At 40.8% G+C, this 20,641-nt stretch overlaps 2 protein-coding genes across 5 annotated transcripts in view; one reads left to right on the top strand and one right to left on the bottom strand.

Annotated features, from left to right (window-relative positions):
* ptpn11b (protein tyrosine phosphatase non-receptor type 11b) overlaps window positions 1–9,542 on the top strand; it is a 42,990-nt gene extending 33,448 nt beyond the window's left edge. For 2 of the 3 annotated variants that reach the window (XM_017709172.2, XM_017709190.2), the window contains exons 14-16: window positions 3,974–4,074; window positions 4,567–4,684; window positions 6,799–9,542. In XM_017709172.2, coding sequence (XP_017564661.1) covers window positions 3,974–4,074; window positions 4,567–4,651 — 186 coding nt within the window. In that variant the 3' untranslated portion in view covers window positions 4,652–4,684; window positions 6,799–9,542. The remainder of the gene's footprint in view (window positions 1–3,973; window positions 4,075–4,566; window positions 4,685–6,798) is intronic. The other variant, XM_017709181.2, reaches the window with a different exon arrangement.
* Window positions 9,543–11,466: 1,924 nt separating this feature from the next.
* On the bottom strand, window positions 11,467–18,444 carry LOC108432583 (RING finger protein 223). 2 transcript variants are annotated; one of them, XM_037541140.1, is made up of 3 exons: window positions 18,222–18,444; window positions 16,652–16,818; window positions 11,467–13,732 (listed from the first exon to the last, which is right to left on the bottom strand). In XM_037541140.1, exon 3 carries the CDS (start codon window positions 13,688–13,690, stop codon window positions 13,049–13,051), a length of 642 nt encoding a protein of 213 aa, XP_037397037.1. In that variant the 5' UTR covers window positions 13,691–13,732; window positions 16,652–16,818; window positions 18,222–18,444; the 3' UTR covers window positions 11,467–13,048. The 2 variants fall into 2 exon arrangements, with proteins under 2 accessions (XP_037397037.1, XP_017562022.1); XM_017706533.2 differs by lacking the exon at window positions 16,652–16,818.
* Between the last annotated feature and the right edge of the window lie 2,197 nt (window positions 18,445–20,641).

The following is a 20,641-nucleotide window of genomic DNA, read 5'->3' as shown; positions in this document are numbered from 1 at the left end:
ATCCATAAAAATTATGAATAGAATCGGTGACAAAGGGCAGCCCTGACGGAGTCCAACTCTCACTGGGAACGAGTCTGACTTACTGCTGGCCATGTGAACCAAGCTCCTGCTTTGTTTGTACAGGGTCTGAATGGCTCGTAGCAAAGAGCCATGTACCCCGCACTCCTGAAGCACCTCCCACAGAATACCCCAGGGAACACAGTCGAATGCCTTCTCCAGATCCACAAAGCACATGTGGACTGGTTGGGGAAACTCCCATGAGCCCTCTAGGATCCTGGACAGGGTGAAGAGTTGGTCCAGTGTTCCACGACCAGGGCAGAACCCGCACTGCTCCTCCTGAATCTGAGGTTCGACTATAAGCCGGACTCTCTTCTCCAGTACCTCTGCATAGACCTTACCATGGAGGCTGAGGAGTGTGATTCCCCTGTAGTTGGAACACACCCTCCGGTCCCCTTTTTTAAAAAGAGGCACCACCACCCCAGTCTGCCAATCCAGTAGCACCGCCCTCGATGTCCACGCAATGTTGAAAAGGCGTGTCAGCCAAGACAGCCCCACAACATCCAGAGCCTTGAGGAACTCGGTACGGATCTCATCCACCCCTGGAGCCCTGCTACCAAGGAGCTTTTTAACTACCTTAATGACTTCGGCCTCAGTAACGGACAAGCCTATTCATCTGTATCCAGACTCTGCCGCCTCACTGGAGAACATGTCGGTGGGATTGAGAAGGTCCTCAAAGTATTCCTTTCACCGCCCAATGACGTCTTCAGTCAAAGTCAGCAGCATACCATTTCCACTATATACAGTGCTAGTGGCACACTGCTTTCCCCTTCTGAATCACCTGACGGTTTGCCAGAATCTTTTCGGAGCCGACTTAAAGTCACTCCAAGTCCTCACCAAACTCCTACCACACCTGGGTTTTTCCCTTGGCGACGACTGAAGCCGCAGATCGCTTGGCCTGTTGATACCTGTCAGCTGCCTCTGGTGTCTCACAGGCCAACCATGCCCGATAGGACTCCTTCTTCAACTTGAAGGCGTCTCTCACCTGGGGTGTCCACCACCGGGTTCGAGGACCACCTACTACCTTGCGGCCACAGCTACAGTCAGCCACTTCAACAGTGGAGGAGCAGAATATGGCCCATTCTGAGTCAATGTCCCCCACCTCCCCCAATATCTGGTCAAAGTTCTGACAGAGGTGTGAGTTGAAGATCAATCTGACAGGGTCTTCTGCCAGACGTTCCCAGCAAATCCTCACTATACATTTGTGTTTGCCCGGTCTGACCGGCATCTTCCCCCACCACCTGATCCAACTCACCACCAGGTGGTGATCAGTTGACAGCTCAGCTCCTCTCTTTACCTGAGTGTCCAAAACACATGGCCGCAAATCTGATGACACGACTACAAAGTCAATCATTGAACGGCGGCCTAGGGTGTCCTGGTGCCATGTACACTTATGGACATCCTTGTGTTCAAACATGGTGTTCGTGATGGACAAACTGTGGTTTGCACAGAGGTCCAAAAACTGAACACCACTCGGGTTCAGGTCAGAGAGACCATTCTTCCCAATCACACCCCTCCAGGTCACACTGTCATTGCCCACGTGAGCTTTGAATTCCCCCAGTAGGACAATAGAGTCTCCAGGAGGAGCACTTTCAAGCGTCCTTCACAAGGACTGTAAGAAGGCTGGGTACTCTGAACTGCTGTTCGGTGCATAAGCACAGACAGCAGTCCGGACCCGTTCCCCAACCCGATGGCGTAGGGAAGCTACCCTCTCATCCACCGGAGAAAACCCCAACATACAGGCGTCGAGTCGAGGGGCTATAAGAAAGCCCACACTTGCCCGCCGCCTCTCACCATGGGCAACTCCAGAAAAGAATAAAGTCCAGCCCCTCTCAAGGAGATTGGACCTAGAGCCCAAGCTGTGTGTTGAGGTGAGCCCAACTATATCTAGCTGGTATCTCTCAACCTTGCGCACCAACTCAGGCTCCTTCCCCACCAGTGAGGTAACATTCCAAGTTCCAAAAGCCAGTTTCAGCAACCGAGGATCAGAACGCCAATGCCTTCGGTCACTGCCCGATCCACAAAGCACCGAACCCCTACTACTGCCCTTCCCATTGGTGGTAGGTCAATGGGAGGGGGGACTCATGTAACCCCTTCGGGCTTTGCCCGGCCGGGCACCATGAGTAAATGCCCGGCCACCAGACGCTCGCTGGCGAGCCCCTCCCCCAGGCCTGGCTCCAGGGTGGGGCCCTGGTAACCCTGTTCCGGGCAGGGTACACAAGTCCTGTTTTTTATTTATTTTCATGGGGGAAATTTGGATCACACTTTGTCTGACCTGTCATCTAGGACCAGTTTGCCATGGGAGACCCTACCAGGAGCTTTTGCTCCAGACAACATAGCTCCTTGGATCATTCAAGCATGCAAACCCCTCCACCACGATAAGGTGGTGATCCATGGAGAGGATATGTCTGTATATGATTGTATATGCCTTCCTCTTCTTTTTAATAAAGATATTAACCAAAATGAGACTGCTAGAAAGCAGTAATAGCACCTTTTTTGGGTCAGCTACTGATTTTGCATTTATTATGTCTTTGAAATGTTATGGGTTGCTAGTTTAGGTCATGTTTCCACTTTGGACATCCTAAACTTTTTGCGGGGGCGATACTCTATTTAGCAGTGTTTATAAGCAGCAGTGCTGGCATATATACCAGAGCTATTTTTCTGCATGGAGTGTAATTTGTGTTGACACAAAACTTCTTATTCAGTTTGTGACATCATTGTCTGAAATTTTTAAATATCAATATTAATATATAATAATTATCAGTAATGAAATGGTGTAATTCAAATGTACACTCACCGGGTCACTTTGTGTTCAATTGCTTGTTAACACAAATAGCTAATCAGCCAATCATATGGCTGCAACTCAATGCATTTAGGCATGTAGAGGTTGTCAAGACAACTTGCTGAAATGTAAACTGAGCATCAGAATGGGGAAGAAAGGGGATTTAAGTTACTTTGAATGTGGCATGGTTGTTGGTGCCAGATGGGCTGGTCTGAGTATTTCAGAAACTGCTGAGCTACTGGGATTTTCACGCACAACCATCTCTAGGCTTTAGAGAGAATGGTCCGAAAAAGAGGAAATATCCAGTGAGCGGCAGTTGTGTGGACGAAAATGCCTTGCTGATGTGAGAGGTCAGAGGAGAATGGGCAGACTGGTTCGAGATGATAGAAAGGCAACAGTAACTCAAATAAAAAAACAAAATCTCTGAGGAATGTTTCCAACACCTTGTTGAAAGTATGCCATAAAGAATTAAGGCAGTTCTGAAGGCAAAAGTGGGTCCAACTTTTTACTAGCAAGGTGTACCTAATAAAGTGGCCGGTGAGTGTATGTAATTCACGTTACAGTATACATTTATAAACATTTGGTGGGTATCGTCACTACTTAAAAACATTATCTGTGTGTTTCATTTAAAAGAGGCCAACAGAAATCATAGTTTTGATACTATTTTTTTAAATGTGGCACTGCTGGCTGTTTTTTTGTCTGTTCCAGTAAACATATGTAGTACCATGTATATGTAGTATCAGGAAAATATCTTGAGGTATGAAAATTTTATACTTTTTGGCAAATCGCCCATCCTAATCACTAAGGTTCAGAGGTTATAACAGATCCAATGGTGCCTTATTTTGAAAGCTATCAAAGGAATAAGTGCAGTTTTTTTAACATTTTAAATTGTAAACCACTATATGTGATTAAACAAGGACCATTTTGACCTCTTGGTTTTTGCCATGTTCAAGATTTCAACTTGCTGATAACATCTGGAATAGGCTCAGAAAAGCCTGCTGTGACACGATTTATTGTAATTATAATATTGTATCATCATATCCTCTCTAGTCTGTTGCTCTGAGGTTAAGAATGTTTTATAGTATGATTTCTGTTCTGCTCATTGTGGTTTTGTGATGTTCATGACCGTTGCAGAGGAATAAGACAAAGGAAAGAGAGTACTCCAATATCAAGTACCCTCAGATGACAAATGCTAGAGCCAATCCCAACATGAGCTCCTCTCGCTCTTCATCTATGTAAGTACTGCTCAGCTCCTTCCACTCACACACACAGCCCACACAAATTCAGTTCATTACTGTTGAATATGTTTAATTTATGCACATGGTTTGTGGAAAATGATTGCCTTGGCACATCGAGTTCCCCTGCTGAATTTACTTGCGTAAGTTGTACTAGTGAAAAGGACTCAGGCAAATGAGTGTGAGTGAGTCAACTGAGCCACGGGAGTCATTTTCCATAAACTGTTTGAGTACACTGTGCTAATTAGGGTTTTAGTGTATGTAAACTGTTTCAGGCTTATATATATATATAAATACGCTTGACTTCCTTTTATCCCTTTACTGTTTGAACTTGTGATGTGATGTCATAGATTGTTCCTGTGCTCTGTTGTGAAACGTCAATAACTTATGGTAAACTGTACCGTATCTCTGTTAGTTTACCATCAAGATATGTTTGGACTGCAACTCTGTCACAGTTCACAGTGTGTTAAACATCCTGTCCTGATTCACCAGGATGAACGACGACTCATCCGGCGTGTATGAGAACTTAAACATCAAAAACCCAAAGAGCTCCGCCTGCGCTAACACCAGGAGATAGGCCATGTGGGCTGCTGCCTCACACTGTCTCTGTGTGAGTACGCTTTTCTGTTTGTGTACACACACTCATAATGCATGCTGTGCTGCAGTTAGCAGCATGCACACACACTCACAGGTGCTTGCACACAGGTGGTGTCAGGGCTGTGAAAACTAGAAAGCTGCAAAAGAGAGAGAGTGAGGATGTGGAAGGGACTGTGCCTTTGTGTCGGTCTTCAAAGCTTTTGTATGATACAAAGCATTAATACTGACTTAAAACAATAGCCGGATGATCCTTGAAAAGCACTCGTCTGCTGATGAGATTCAGAGGAATGGGAGAGCTTGTTCTTCACTGTTTGTGTTGATAGATAGATGCAGTTTTGGCACCCCAGTCTAATTAATTTTCTAATGAAATCTGATTGATTTCCTATGTGAGAATAAGTTCCTCAGTAGAGAACCTTACAGCACATTTTAAAAAACAATTACTGTTGACTTGCTGAATTTAACATACTAGTAAAATAGACATATTTTGTATTTTTAAAATGTTAAACTCAAAATAGAAATAATTAGAAAAATGGGATATTTGTTTATTATAGAGATGAACTTATTTACACTTAGAAAATCAGCATAACATTTCATTTGACCAGGGTTGTCCAAAACTTTGCTTACAACTGTACATAGATAAAACCTTAATCCACAAAAACATATTACTAGTATTTTATTTGTGAATTTACTTTCACCGCCAGAACTATCCAGAAGTCAGAGAGATCTTATTTTTAGTCGAAGCTGCCAATAATCCCAATTTATTAATTTTTCAGTGTCAGAAAATAAAAAAGCAAGAAACATGTTCAACAGAAAACTACACAGAAGCCTCCAACACTATCTTTAGTGTCAGCACTTTCAGCGTTTTACTTGTCCACAGTTTACTTCTGTGCACCCTGCTGCCAACTCTTTCATCCATCCAGTCTTAAAACCAGCCAGTTACAGGTGTGTCCTCCCAACAAAAGCTACTCCCAAAGGACTCAGTGACATTATGTTCCCCTTCAAAGAGACACCAGCATTCACACAAGAAGCAGCCAAACACACCTTTCTTCTGTACATCTAAAATGACTGAAGGAGGACAAAGAAGATGAGATATAATCCACTTGCATTCAAGAACAGGAAAGTCAAAAGAAAATAAGTGAATAAATTGGAATCTCCAAGACTAACATTAAAAAACATTAATTCAAAGACTCATAAGTAGACCTGACACCAAATCTGTCACCATCAAATAAACTGTACTTAAAGCTTTCATCTTTGAGAGAGAGGAGAAAATCAAGCTCCACTCTTACTTTCTGTTCATCCTTCCACTGTGAGAAGACAACTCAGCACTATGAGTCTGACATGAAGTCAATAAGTTGTTACTGAGAAAAGGAAATGAAGAGAATAATATGCACTAGAACAAAACTGGACATTTAAGATGTGGAGTAATATTTTATGCCCTGATGGGTCTACATTTGTGATTACATGGATTGTTTTTAAGCAGAATCCAGACTTTTGGAAGGGTTGAAAATTATTCCTGCAGATTTGTTTTAAAATCTCAAAGCAAGTCTATTGAAAATAATAGATACTGTCATAAAACAAATTAATATAGTTGTTAAGGCATCTGTGTAATTTTCTTTTAAAATCTTTTGCTCTTTTTTCCTGATGGAGAAAAACTGTAATTTATGAATAACTTAATGGCCGTTTTAAAGGGAAAAAATATATAAATGAAGAGTGGTCTTTTGACATTTGCACAGCACTGCTGGTGTACAGACTTTAGTCCATCTGTTGCTGATGACACACCCATTCACTGTCAGTTTCTAACCACAGGAGCAATCTTGTATTATTATATAGATTTTATTTGAGACACTGATATGGTTGGGCATGGTAGCGCTAAGCCTCGGCAGCGTTGCTGCAATTTTAGGATTTTTACACACAGTAGTATCTCTGGTATGTTGAGCAGTTCAGAGGCCAGTAACGGCTCATTGATGAAGGGTCTTGAGGTTGGCTGTCACATGAATCAACAAAATCTACAATCTGTATCTGTGCATCAACAAGGTGGACCAATAAGAAAAGCCAGTTAGTGTGAATTTATCTTAAGAAATACTAATAGAATTGCAGACTGCTATTAACATTCTTCTTCCTTTGTAGCAGATATGCTATGTGGAAGCACTTGGCTGTGGATTGGCTCTGGAGCTTGGCATAGTGGACACCCATGTGTTGGCCCTGGCCCTGGACTAGCCCCGGCTGGCACTATGTGGGCCACAGCTCTTCCACTCCTTCCTCACCGACTGACCGACTGACTGACTGACGCTCTGTGGGTGATGCACTCATAGTTTAAGTGCCTGATGTGCAGAGAAAACAGCCAGAGCACACCTGACATGGTGCTTCTCCCTCCAGTCTGATGATAAGCCTGCACAAGACACCACTCAGCTACACAATCACTTCTACATGATGTCTGTTGAACAGGACTTTTATGCGCTTGACGATGCAAGCTTCAGCAGGAAAGTTTCCTTCTGTCCACTATCTATGCCTGCTGTCTGTTGGATGTGATCTACTGTAACCAAAGACCTTTTGTATATCTCACTGAATCTCACTAGCAGCAGTAGTTAGTGCTTCACTAAGTGATGGACGTAGCCCACTGAAGCAATGTGGATCTCAACAGAGGATCTCAACAAAGGGGCCCACGAGAACAACAAGTAGAGTGGCAACACCTGTGCCGGGCCTCAAGGATCCGCCTCTTTGGGAAACTATGTCACGTTGTGTAACTTTTCCGGGCGTTATTGGTAGCTAACAGCGCTAAACGGGTAGTTTTGAACGAGATGTGTATTTTAGGTGTGTGACAGGTGCAATATAGAGTACAGCAAGATTCATTTGTGCCAATAAGCAGCCTGCATTTTGTGCTTTGTTGCAGATTTATCTGCTTTTTTGCTGCTTTACAGAAGCTTTGCCCTTTACAGCTCACAGACTGAGTTGATATGTATGGGGTCGCATGTTACAGCTACTAATGGGCTCGTTGACCAATCAGCCTGGGCTCCTCCCATTAGAACTTAGGCTTTTTCTCCTTCCTGAACAACAGTGGGCGCGCCTTCAGGACTAGAGGTGTTTTTATTGGTCGTTTTAGTTGTTTTCTATGTTATATCTATGATTCCTTCAGAGTTTTCTCTTTTGTGATATTTGTGAATGTGGTTTTATGATGTACAGCACATAAGCAGGTTTTTGCTGAGCTGATGTTTAATTTGTTGACCAGACTTATGATTTTCATTTGATGTTATTCCGCAATGTAAAACCTTTTTGATTGATATTCAGATGGTATGTGATTCATGATTAGATATTCAGGGATGGCGCTTTACATTTTCTTACAACTGCAGGTCGAGATTTGAGAATATAGATGGTAAATGAAAGTCGTCATGTTGCTAAAAGTGTCCAAGCATAGAGGACAAGTCAACATGTTGGCCCGGGTCATTGACGTGAACAGCCTTCAGAGCAGACTTAAGCTAAACAGCAACAGGCCAGATGGCCCTAACCCAAGATTAAAGAATAGATTTGTCTAGGAAAAAAAGCAATTTGAAAGACGCCTATAATCCAGACACGATGATTGGAAGAAACCAGCGTCACTGGTGATGTCATAAGACAGACGATCTTGTATGATGCCGTGAGTGAAGACGCTTGGACATATGCGGTGGTTTCTGCAAGCTTAAAATATCACAGGGCATGATGGGTCTGTTTAATCACTGTCTGAGGCCATGAATGTGGTTTTACTGAGGAGTGTGGTCATGAGTGGAAGAACTGAGGATACGTGCTTTATTTTGGGTGCGACTGGTTTGAACGGCATGATTGTTTTAGTATTTATTGCTGAAGATTCACTCTCAATTTTTTAGGCCTTGATCTGACAGATGTTGCAACACTGATCCACCTCGCTGTAACAATTAAGCAGCAATCTGGAGGTTCCTGTTACTCTCTTTTGGGCTATCATTAACCTGTGACTTTGCTGTCCTTTGGATGACCTCTGAAGTAAAAAAATTATGTAACTAAGTATGTGGGGGTTGTAGCCTGTGGATGGAGATTAGTTTCTTGTGCTACTAGTAAGCGAACACAGGAGTAAAAGCAAGAAATTATGATGCAAAGCTCAAGCTTATTTCCCTGTCATATAGCACTGAATGAAAAAGAGGAGTTGTATTTATTGTATTGTAATTCTATTAGGATGGATTTATTAAGGACTGTTTATCTCCTGTTGAAATGTGTTTCTTTTCACTTTGCCGCTGTGAAAATGGCTAAGGGGTCAATCTTTGGCAATTTGCTGAAATACTGAGACTTTTAATACTTGAAATTCTGTGTGAACTGCTGAATCCTAGCTGCACGCGAGTGTCAGAATGTCCTTTGGTTGTTAAAAAGTACATGACTTTTGTTTCTGTCATTTAGATGTTTTGCCATCAGTGTTGAATTTTACACCATACATTTTTTTTTCTCGGATTTATTTTAAATTGTATATTTCAGATTTATGATAAAGCATTGACATATTCGCTGGTGGCTTTTGTATTTTGTTTTAGAGTTCTTTGGCAATTCATCCTTGATTATTATTATTATTATTATTATTATTATTATAAATACAGTGTCAATGATTCTAAGATATATCACAAATTGTTATTCTTTTTCAATTGACTTGAATATTATGTTGATTTTTTTTTTTTTTAATCCTTGTTTCTGGTGGATGAACTATGCCTGATCTGAGTAGTGGTGTGCTGAATGTCCTCGTGTGAAGACCATTCTCCCTCTTGCACTGGCTCAGCCTAAAAAGCCTTCTGTTCTGGCAAACACAGCTGATGCGATGACTGTCTCAAATGATAATAATAAAATGATGATGAAATAAATAGATATAGAATACTTTAGTGTAATACTGAAATATGTGAACCATTTTTTATATGGGGTGTAATAATGCATTGTGATGTGTATATTGGCGTGCAACAGTGTGATAATGTGCATCATAGAGACGAATGATTCCAAACGAATTGTTAACCCTTTTTCATAGCAGCCATCAAAGCCATTTCCACTTGACTTGGAAGTTCATCAGTTAAACTATGCAATTTTTTTCCTTCAGAAACGTTGACAATATATTTCAATAGAGATATAATCATACAAAACTGGAAGCAAATTTGATTTTCATCAAACCCCCCCCGCCCCCCATGATCCGGATGGAGAAGCGGCTTGCAAAATGGTTGGATGGATGGATGGAAGAAAGCGGCAGTTTATCTGTTTTATCTTTTTGTGGAGAGCTATGAATTTCTTATTGCTCACTTGCAGCTAAACAATTGAAACAACAATTGAAAGGGTCACAGAGTTTCTGACTGTCAGTATGGCAGTGACCTTCAACAGCTCAAAGCATTCGTTGCTGGTACCAACAGTTCCAAGAAAAAGGTCACCAGCATCACCACATCTGGGGCAGTCGTGGGCTGGAGGTTAGGGAACCAGCCTTGTGACTGGAAGGTCACCGGTTTGATTCCCTCAGCCTACAGTACGTGGCTGAAGTGCCCTTGAGCAAGCCCCTGACTGCTCCCCAGGCGCCGTTGATAGGGCTGCCTACCGCTCCAGGAAAGTGTGCTCACTGCTCCCTAGTGTGTGTGTGTGTTCACTAGTGTGCATGTATGTGGGTGTTTCACTGCAGGGATGGGTTAAACGCAAAGATCTAATTCCTTTGTGTGCAAAACACAGTTGGCTAAAGGTTCTGAATTAAAAAGATCTTACACAGTGTGACTTTTTTGTGGGGGTACGTTAAGGATTCTGTTAATGTGCCACCACTGCCAACAACAGTGAATGACCTCCAAAATCGCATTGAAAGAGCCATGAACACAGTGTCCCCTGCTCAATCGAGTATGGGATGAAGCTGACTATGGCATTGATGTTGTCTGTACAGCTGAGGACACTGAGCGGTTGCAAAATTACATAATAAACTTTTGCTTACAAACCATTTACAATTCACTGCATTGTTCTGTAATGATTTACAAGTAAAATAAATCATTTTGAAATCAGATAAATCTTTTTGAATCGACCTGTATTTTCAGTAGTAGTTGATACATCATCATTTTTATTTGTTCAGAATACTGTTAAAACATTGAACTGTGAACCCAGGATTAAGAAAGTAATCGGATTGTGAGCTGGTTTTATCGTTACGCCCCTATTTTTTAAATCATCACTTCAGTTGCGAGTGTTTCCCAAAACTCTTTCTTGATGTATCTGTCCTCTGCTGTGTGATCATCTTCTCTTAGTAATGCGATCCGATAAACAGAAGCATTTATTTCAGCGTTCTTCCTTGTATACGTGGCCAAATTTGAAGGCTGGAAATAGTGGAGTTTACCAAATTTCCTCATGAGGAAATCTGAAGCTGCATAAAAGAGGCCAGATATGGTTTCACAGTAGTTTAACTTTAACCTCATTCCCATAAAGGGTATTAGGGTGTTAGTAATGAACCACTCTGATTGGTCTGTTTTTGACAGTAAAAGGCCCAGGAAGAATGGAACAGGTGAATAATCTCCACAGTTTTGCACTGTCATTCTGACAAGACAGATTGGTTTACATAGGTGTGCTCATTTAGTGCGCCTGTGCCTCTAGGTAGCTTGGGTTTCATCTGGAAAAGCTCATTGGACACCTGCTCCCATAACAGGCACACAACAGGAAGTAAATAAAAAAAAAACAGGTTATGGTGAATCTGTTTAGTTTTCCTTCAAAGTGTCTACGTGATCTTTGTTTATCTACTGTAGTGTTAATATTACACCTCCAGAAATCCCAAGATCAAAAATTACAGTAATAAACTTCCCCAAAGGGTTCATGTTCATCAACATTTATTTTTTTTTCTAAACAAAAATATAATGTATTCCATAATGCAGAGCAATCAGACACTGTACAATGTATATACAATTGTAGAAAGGGGTTATGACACTTTAGCAAATAAACTGCATGGTAAGACATTCATAGTGTTATTAAAAAGTTAATATAACCTTTTAATGTATGTTGGCAGAAATTTCCTTTATAAAGAGCCACCTGTTGATTACTGTAGCTACATTTATCTGGTTTCTACAAATAATCACTCAGCTGGCATGTCTGTCATCATATTGGTCAACCTTACAATTATCTACCAACTAAGTCACGTTGATATCTAAAATCAAACATTATGATTTATAAAGTAATGTGAATACTTCTGGAAAGTGCAAACATTGGTCACTGGTATGTAGATCTTAGATAAGCATTATTCTTAGCTCATCTCTTGTCCTGTATTAGACTTGTTTACATCGCACAAAAAAGTGGCCCTACTACACATGATCTCATCTGTCCCATAAAATCAACTCAGTCCAGTTCAGAGTGGACAGTGCATTCTGTTTCTTGCTCCAGCACTGTCTGCTCTCCAGGAGCTTTTTGAAGACGAATATGAGTCTCATTATGCTAAAGAGGCACACAAGCACAACCACTGCTGGGTCTCTCAGGGAGGGATGGTGAAGATATCTGTGTTACAGCAGTCAGTAGGATACAGCAAGCACATACAGCACTGTACAAAAGGGAAAGACCACACTTTAGCTATTCAATTTCCAGTTTTTAAGTTATTCATTTTGTCAGGAAGAAAGCAGGAAACATGATATTCATTTTTCACTATTCACTGCAGCTGTGCCCAGTGCTGGAGATGCATCAACCTGCAGAGTTCAGCTCCAACACTAATCTTACACACCTGATCCAGGTAATGAAGGGTTTCAGAGGCTTCTGAATATAACAGCCAAGTGTGTTGGATCTGAACTGTCCAGGACCACCTTTGACTTGTGTCCACCCCTTTCCCTGCTTCCATTCATTATGGAACACTGGCTTTCATTTTCTCAGTTTCTGCAGGCATGTTTGTCTACCTCCAAAGGTCAGTCTGAGAAGCTGATAGATTTGATTAGCAAATTTCCTCTTCTCAGTAACAACTTAATGAATACTACACATACAGTACTGGGTTATCTTCTTATATGGTTGTTAGGAGTTTCATTTTCCCTATATCTTTTAGCAATCTTTTTGAAGACCAGTTTTGGAAACTCCTGTTTTTTCTTCAACTTTTCCTTCCCTTGTGCAAATGGAGGGAACCTTATATCTAATATCATCAAAAACATATCCTGAAAAATTGTCTTCTGCACAGTATTGTATAAAATACATTGTGTCTTTGCAGTATGAGACAACATTGATTCAAATGTCATTTTGTGTCATCACAGCTTAGTTTATCCAAAGGCCTTAAAATGACAGATGCTTTTGGAACTCAGCAACTCAGTAATACCATTAACCCTTAGTTTGTGCTTTGTCCATGGTGGATTAGGGTCCAAGTCTCTGGAGTGTAAGAGGAACAGTTTTTATGCTAATAAGTTTGTTTACATTCCTTTGGTGTCCATTATGCTTGGGTCATTGTGAAAGGGGCCAGTGTGCTAACCGGGGGCCTTGGGGGCCTCGGTATGCAGCGCATGGAGCCCGTTGTTACGATACACTGCAGGGGCCAAAGCACAATCACCACCAACAATACCATTATGATGATGAAGAGCAGCAGCTTCTTCCAGTCAGTCAGCCGCTCCAGCAGGCCTGGCCTCAAGCGGGTCTGAGCTGGAGGAACTCCAGCCTGTCCGCTCGCTCCAATATCGATGCAGATGCAGAAGGCCGGCATGCCGGTCTCCAGCAGTTGCTTATAGCACAGCTTCTCGCCCTCCAGCCACACGGGCTCCTCCTGCTGCTGGTGAATGGGCAGGCGGCACAGCACCTCCTGGCTGGTGGTGAGAGCTGGGGGTCCATTTTTTGGGATAAGTGTGGGGCGTCGGCAGAACGGGCAGGAAATCTTGGACTCCTGAGGGTCCATTGATATGGCCATGAGACGAGACAGACACTCCAGGCAGAAGGTGTGGGTACAGTCCAGCTGCTTGGGCGTTTTGAAGACGTTGTCATACGTGTTGAAGCAAATAGAGCACTGCAGCTCAGGGCCCTTCTCCACGTCCCCCTCCAGAGGAGCCACCTGGGTGTGCCACAACATCGGCCCTGAATCCATCTTATAGGCACGGCCTCTCTTTTATGCTTTCGTTATGTCCAACTATATGAAGAGAGGAAGTGGTACATTAAGAATAGTCTTCTTAAACCTTGAGTAGATATTGCTTATATTCTATATAGAATTACAAAGAATTAATAGAAAGCTGTAAAATAAAAAAAAATACATTTAAAAATGATGCTGTTAGATGTGTGAGAGATGTAGATGATTCAAAAATCATAACAGAATTGCAGAAATTAATAACATGACGATGCCCTTTACATTGTGTGAAAATTCCATAATGACAGGACCAAGAGAAATGGCCCAAAATGACTTTGAAAAAAGTCAGGTTCTACTGACTTACAATAAAAGCACAGAATGTTTTTTCCTTTTTCCTTCTCCTGTAAAGTTTCGAGATACAAGGTTTTGTTCTATTTTTGTTCTTTTCTTTATTAAGACCAAGGAGACACAATCTTTTGTTGTGAAAGTGACTATACAGTGACTATAAATGAAACACAGTCTGTTTCATATTTCATTTTAATTTTAAAAATCTTTTTTTTTTATTTTACCAAATTAAAAATCTAGAAAACCTTGTTACATTAACAGGTATCATTGAAGTTATATACAGTCATATTCCAAACTTTTTTTTTTGACCTTCTAAGTGAAAATAAATTACATATCTTCTATAGAGAGCGCCTTTAAATATACTTTGCATGCAACTGTATAAGTGCTAACCAGCCAAGGTAAACAACTGGCACCTTTGCCAGCATTTTGCTTTTTGGGTCAACTGAAGTTTTCACTAAATAGAATCTGTGTGGTTTAACTGAAACTGACCACTATGAGTCCAGCTGTTTAGTAAACACCACAAAAATGTTCCATGGATGCCAAATTGGCACAGATTGTTTTAAGTGGGTATATCTGAGGTTGAACGTGCTGTACTCTAGATTTATGGGCCTGTGAACTTGCTCTAGAACACTCATGGGTGTTGACATGACTAGTCAAGTGACTAGCAATGGAACACTGAGCAAGAGTACGCAAAAGGAAAAGGATTTTAAAGGTTATTTAAGGAGAGTAGATTAGTTCCCTTTCAGCACGTCACACCCAGCGCATCTACGATCCATCTAATGTCCCTGTAACTACAACTGCTTTCACTTGGCATGTGTTAAACTTTCCACAAAAGCTTCGAAACCACTGGTGTGCTCTGAGTATCCTGTCATGTCATCAGTATCACATTACGCCACTTCATGCTGAGTCATTTCAGCACCTTGGTCATCATGCTTTAGCATGTGTACCAATTCTGTGGGACTCCCTCTCTAACGATGTGGAGCACACAGACCGCTTTGTTGTCACTGTTTTTGCTGCACTGTCAGCATGAGTGCCCTTCAGAAGCCTTTTCAACACTCTCAAAGTCAGCGCTTTGCTAGACCTGCTGCACAGACAGTAGTCATGTCTGTCATGATGACCTTTCAGTGCAGGTAGCTGGAAAGGTAAAGTAGTATGTCCAAACTAACTAGATGTAGCCTCATTGTAATATCCGCACTCTTTTGGTACCAGCACCTGAACATACTCCTGTCCTGTACATCGCAAATGTTTACTTTTCTAAACAAAGCAACAAAGCATTAACACTGTTTACACTGAATCTGTTTTCTGAGAGTGTGCATGTATGTGTGTATGCATTTGCAGACCAGGAATAGGAGCTTGTCTGAGAGCAGATGGTCTTTTCACACAGGCCTGCAAGGAGGACCTGTGTGTGTGTGTGTGTGTGTGTGTGTGTGTGTGTGTGTGTGTGTGTGTGTGTGTGTGTGTGTGTGTGTGTGTGTTTTCATACATTTTCAGGACAAAAAGTATTACTTTAAAAGACAATGCCAGGAGCAGCTTAATGTTTTTGTTAAAGGGAATGACAGAACATTTTTTTGTTACTGAGCTCAAGTGTAGGGTTAGGGTTGAGTTTAGAATATTCTTTCTATATACAAGTAGTTACTCAACACACTGGTTTTCTTTCTTTTTAAAAAACAACACAAGGAAAAATACAAGGTTTGGTTCTGACAATAATTATTATATACATATATATAAATTCTATGCATATTGAACGTATTTTTATTGCATGTAATAATAAAGTTACACAAACAGTACTGTGCAAAAGTTAGAGATCACCATTTATTTAAGTTCTTCATTTTTCAGTGAAAAGGTGTACTTAACAGACATTTTTCAGAAGCCTCAATAACTAAATATCTTTTTTTAGTGATTCTGCATTTCTCTATGATTCTTTTCAAGAAACTTGCTTTTAGTTTTTCTAAGAAATGTGAAGGGATATTTTTCCACATCATCCGAAGTTCAGTCTTAGAAGTTGGTTGCATTTTCTGCTTCTCATGATCCAAATAATTACAAACACACTCAGTGATGCTGAGGCCTGGACTCTGGGGTGGTCAGTACATTATTGTGAGAACACCAGCAGCTTCTTTGTTTTTTTTCTGTTTTGTTATTTTTCCTTTGATTTTCTGGCTGTTTTGAGTGGAAATTAAATAAATATAGGTTGCTGTTATTGTCTTCGTCCAAAAAAGTAGCTCCTTTTTCAATTTAATTATCAACATTATTTGAGTACAGCTGGCATTTACATCTTGTGAACATTTCATGATGAATGGACCAACAGAAAGCCTTCAAAATTACTTGGAATAACCTCTAATTAACTACAGTAAAAGTAAAGACCATTTTTAGCTTCTCTTTTAAAGTTACCAATTTGGAGAAGCTTGTTTCTCTTTGCACAGCAACAACACACACACACACACACACACACACACACACACACATACATACATACATACATATATATATATATATATATATATATATATCTGTGTGTGTGTGTGTGTTAATTCAATGTCCTGACATTGTATGAAAACAAGCAAGTGTGTGTGTGTGTGTGTGTTTGTGTGTGTGTTTGTGTCTCTCTGTCTGTCTGGCTGTCTGGCTGTGTGCTTCTCTCACTCTGCCTGCAGTGCACAATGCTCCTGTTTGTTCTCCCTCTTATTACTCTCCCCTTGGCATTCCTTGACAGCAGGCCGGTGCCCGGGCAGCACAATGTCAGACAGAGCCTGTGGGTTGGGAACAGCTCCTCCAACAGCACCTGCAGCTCTCACACACTCAGCTTCTACCTGAGGAGCGTGAAGACAGGCCATGTGTGTGCTACACATTAACCCAACTGCCTTGGAGTTCCTCCAATATCTGACCTATGCTGTGGGTAAAACATTACACATGACCTGCTTCCTCTAGTCCAGTGCTGTGACAATCCTGTTCACCATGTCCTAACCATAACACACTGTACCATGTAAAAGATCAGCTACGTGTGTGAAAAAGTTTGGCTAATTTTGTAGGTTGAATTCAAGGCAAAGAATATCACCCACACAAATAGATATATTCCACTTGGTTCCCTAAAGAACCTTATAACTGATGGTTTAGTAATGTTTACTATTACAGTTACTCTAAGTTCTAGGTATTAACCAGGTTAACAGAATTTTAAATGAATTAGAATGTAGTTGGACTGTCTTTGTTCTTCCCATCATTTTACCTAATTTAAATAAAAAGGGTTTTTGCATTATGCCATAGTAGAAAAGAGTTCTAGATAAAAAAGCATTACCAATGGTTAGGAGTTGTAGGAGTGGTATGAGAAGAACCTTTTGAAAGAAAAAGTCCACATAATGTAAAGGTTTTGTTCCAATAAACGGCCAAGAACAAGCCAAGAACCCAGTGCCATAAATGTAAATGTAAAACCACTTTTTTTTTAAAGAGTGCAAGCTTACTGTTCAGTTAACAGTAAATTTCACTGACTTTCGGTTGTTAAGATGTGAACGGAGTCATTCAGATGCTTCTCATTCATTACAGAGTCAGAACTGTTTGCAGTGGTGGTGATAGGAACCAGACATCTGAAGAGTTTAATGCCTCTAAAAGTTCCATCCCAGAACAGCTATTACATGAAATAACTGTGAATACACTGCTTACAGTAGTTTTGAGATTCTCTGTTGAAAGGTTTTGGCCTATAATGTGCTTTATAGCCACAGTGGAGAGGTACATGCATTTATATGCATTACTTATTTGAGCTGTAGACATTCCTATCACCACCACTGTGAAAATAATCTGAGTTGGTAAGTTTCTCTACAATGAACCATTTCACATCAGACCACTCTGAATGACTTTGTTTATATCTCAACCACTGAATTAGGCAGATATTTTGAGACACTGGTGGAAATCTGTAATATTCAGTAACTACTTCAAGTTATTTGGTGTGAAGCCCCTTAGAGTATAAGGGTTTAGCTTCAGGGTCAGGTTCAAATGTTTACACTTCCTGCCCCATACTTGAACGTTAGAGGTAATTCTAGTATGTTTGGTCTCTAACGGCTGTCTGACATGTCAAACTAGTCTTACTGCAAAGTTATAATGTCAACGGTTTCTAATCAGGTTTAATATCCTGTTCGGACTTTTTGTTTCCTTTTCAAGCCAGCTGTAAGAGACATCAGGCACATGCACTGATCCACAGCAGTACAGTTGTAGTAGCACTCACCTGTCTGCACTGTGCTGAGTTCAGACCTCCAGCTCCTGTTTTAGCCCCTCTCGGGACAGGATCTCATTCTCTGATCTGAAGTCGTCTACAGGTGTCCACACTGAGAGCAGGGTCCACACTGGGCTGAAGACGCCTAGGCTATTTCATATGCCCTTCGCGTTCCTGCTCTGCTGCTGTCTCCTCTACTCTCTCACCTGCCTTACTTTCCTCACTCCCTTTTCAGGCAGGGCTGCCTGTGGAAATGACACTGATAGGCAGGAACAATAACGTAGCCTTGAGGGAGTGTTGGGGGGGGTGGGGAGTAGGACAGGGGAATTTCGGAGTGTAACATTTCCAATAGCTCTCTCTATCTATCTTTTCTTTCTTTTCTTTTCTCTCTCCAACTGTTTATTTCAGGTGATTTGGCTCAATTTCCCTCAGCTTTTCTTTTGGGACTGGGATTGATTTGACCTGCTTTACCATGCTTATTGAAATGTATATTGAAGATGTCATTTGTGCTCTTTGACCATGTAGGCAGCTGTTGGCTCAGTACGCAAGCCTGAACTGACAAGCCAGGAGTTGAAAGCGTCACCTAAACAAACACTGAGGATACAAAGGAGGTTTACCTATCCAAAGTAAAGCTCACATGAACCGCTGGTGTACCAGCATCCAAGCAGTCGTGTTTTGCTTCTGACAAAAAAAAAGGAGGAAAACATATACCCTTAAGAATAAAGATGCCCAAAAAGGTACATTGAAGTGTAGAAGGACCACTTTTGGAAGTACCATATGATGAATGGTTCTTTAAAGAGCCATTGTTGTAGAGTAAATGAGATATAAAGAAACTAAAATATAAAAAAATGCCAAAAACCATTTAGGTACATTTGTTTTTAAGAGTGTAAATAATTAGATGCAGTTATCTACATTAGTTTTGAAGAACAACTGGTTTAATATCCTGTTCGGACTTTTTGTTTCCTTTTCAAGCCAGCTGTAAGAGACATCAGGCACATGCACTGATCCACAGCAGTACAGTTGTAGTAGCACTCACCTGTCTGCACTGTGAAGGACAAACTGAAGAACTAAACTTTGGATACCAAACATGGCTGAGCTAATCAACTACAGTTGGTGTGAAATGTGTATGTGGATGTGTAATTAGATTTTTGGCCAAATTAATTTTAGAAACCAACCATATTTAACTTCTTAAAATCACAGAATTATTAAATAATGGACTACAAAGCAAACTAGATGAGTTATTCTTAGGTTATAGAAGTGTGTAGTAAGCTTTGGACCCACTTTTGCCTCCTGGCCATTTAAGGGTCTAACTTATAATTATATTTATGTATTCAGTTCTTATCAAAAACAACTTACAATTTAATCACATACAGACATAGGAAAATTTAGTTGTTACCTGTTAAATGTTAGGAGTTTTGCCTAAGAATACATTAATATCAATGGGGAACAGTCAATGCCTTCTAGTTAATCAGATTGGGCCTAATTATTTCTGTGAAACAACAAAAAGCAAATGTCTAGTTCCAAGCTGAAGCCCAGAGCTCCTGCCATGTTTTCTCCCCTCCCTTAATCACGGTCTCCCCTCATCCTACCTTCAAACACTGAAGGCACAGTCCAAACTCGCAAATACGTTGTGGACAGATATAGCCACTAGCTGTCCCATTGGTTAGGACTTCAGGAAATGGACAGAAGGCATAAAGTCTCAGATTAAGCACTATCTTCATTAGAAACTGACAGTAGAATCAAGAAATTATGTTTTGATTTACAGCAGGTGGGATCAGTCTTTATGGGAAAAAATATGCCTCTCATGCATTCTTGACTGAGAATAGGAGCATTAGTCTTTCCAGTTTTCACTCAGTTGTTACGTTCTACTCTTTATTGAAAGAGTCATAGTGAAACTACAACATATGTTTGTTGGAATGTCTAAAAAGCTTCAAATATCCACATTTAAGCTAGAATGGCCATAAAATGTTCACACTTCTGAAGTCCCATAGTAGTGCTAGCAGAACTTAGCGTTATCATAGAGGTGTTTTTTTCCTTGTTTGTGACAGAATTTATATATTTAAGGCCTAAACTGAAGGCCTAGCTCTAATAGTCATGGTTTGCTACTAAATATGATAAACCACACTATGGTTTATCATAGTGTGCTGCCTAAGCAGGGAATAGTGCCCCAAGCAGTAGCTGTACTACCAGGATAATTAGTAGCAAGACCAAAATGTGATCAGCAAACTGTTTTTATCTTTCGTTTTTTTACGTCAAAGATATTTACTTTTATTGTCCATCCTTTCGTAAGACTGTTTAATATCTTGAGTGTCTCTCTATAGCTTTATTATTCTTTTCACAGCTACTCTTCACTAGTCTATGGGGAGTAAAATTCTACTGTGAACTAGAAGCAAGATACAAACGTACATGGCCTTGAAGTCACTGGCTGGAAC

This window comes from Pygocentrus nattereri, chromosome 9, assembly GCF_015220715.1.
Source record: "Pygocentrus nattereri isolate fPygNat1 chromosome 9, fPygNat1.pri, whole genome shotgun sequence".
Lineage (NCBI taxonomy): Eukaryota > Metazoa > Chordata > Actinopteri > Characiformes > Serrasalmidae > Pygocentrus > Pygocentrus nattereri.
The sequence above is the reverse complement of the archived record's forward strand: the minus strand, read 5'-3'. Positions and strand labels throughout refer to the sequence as shown.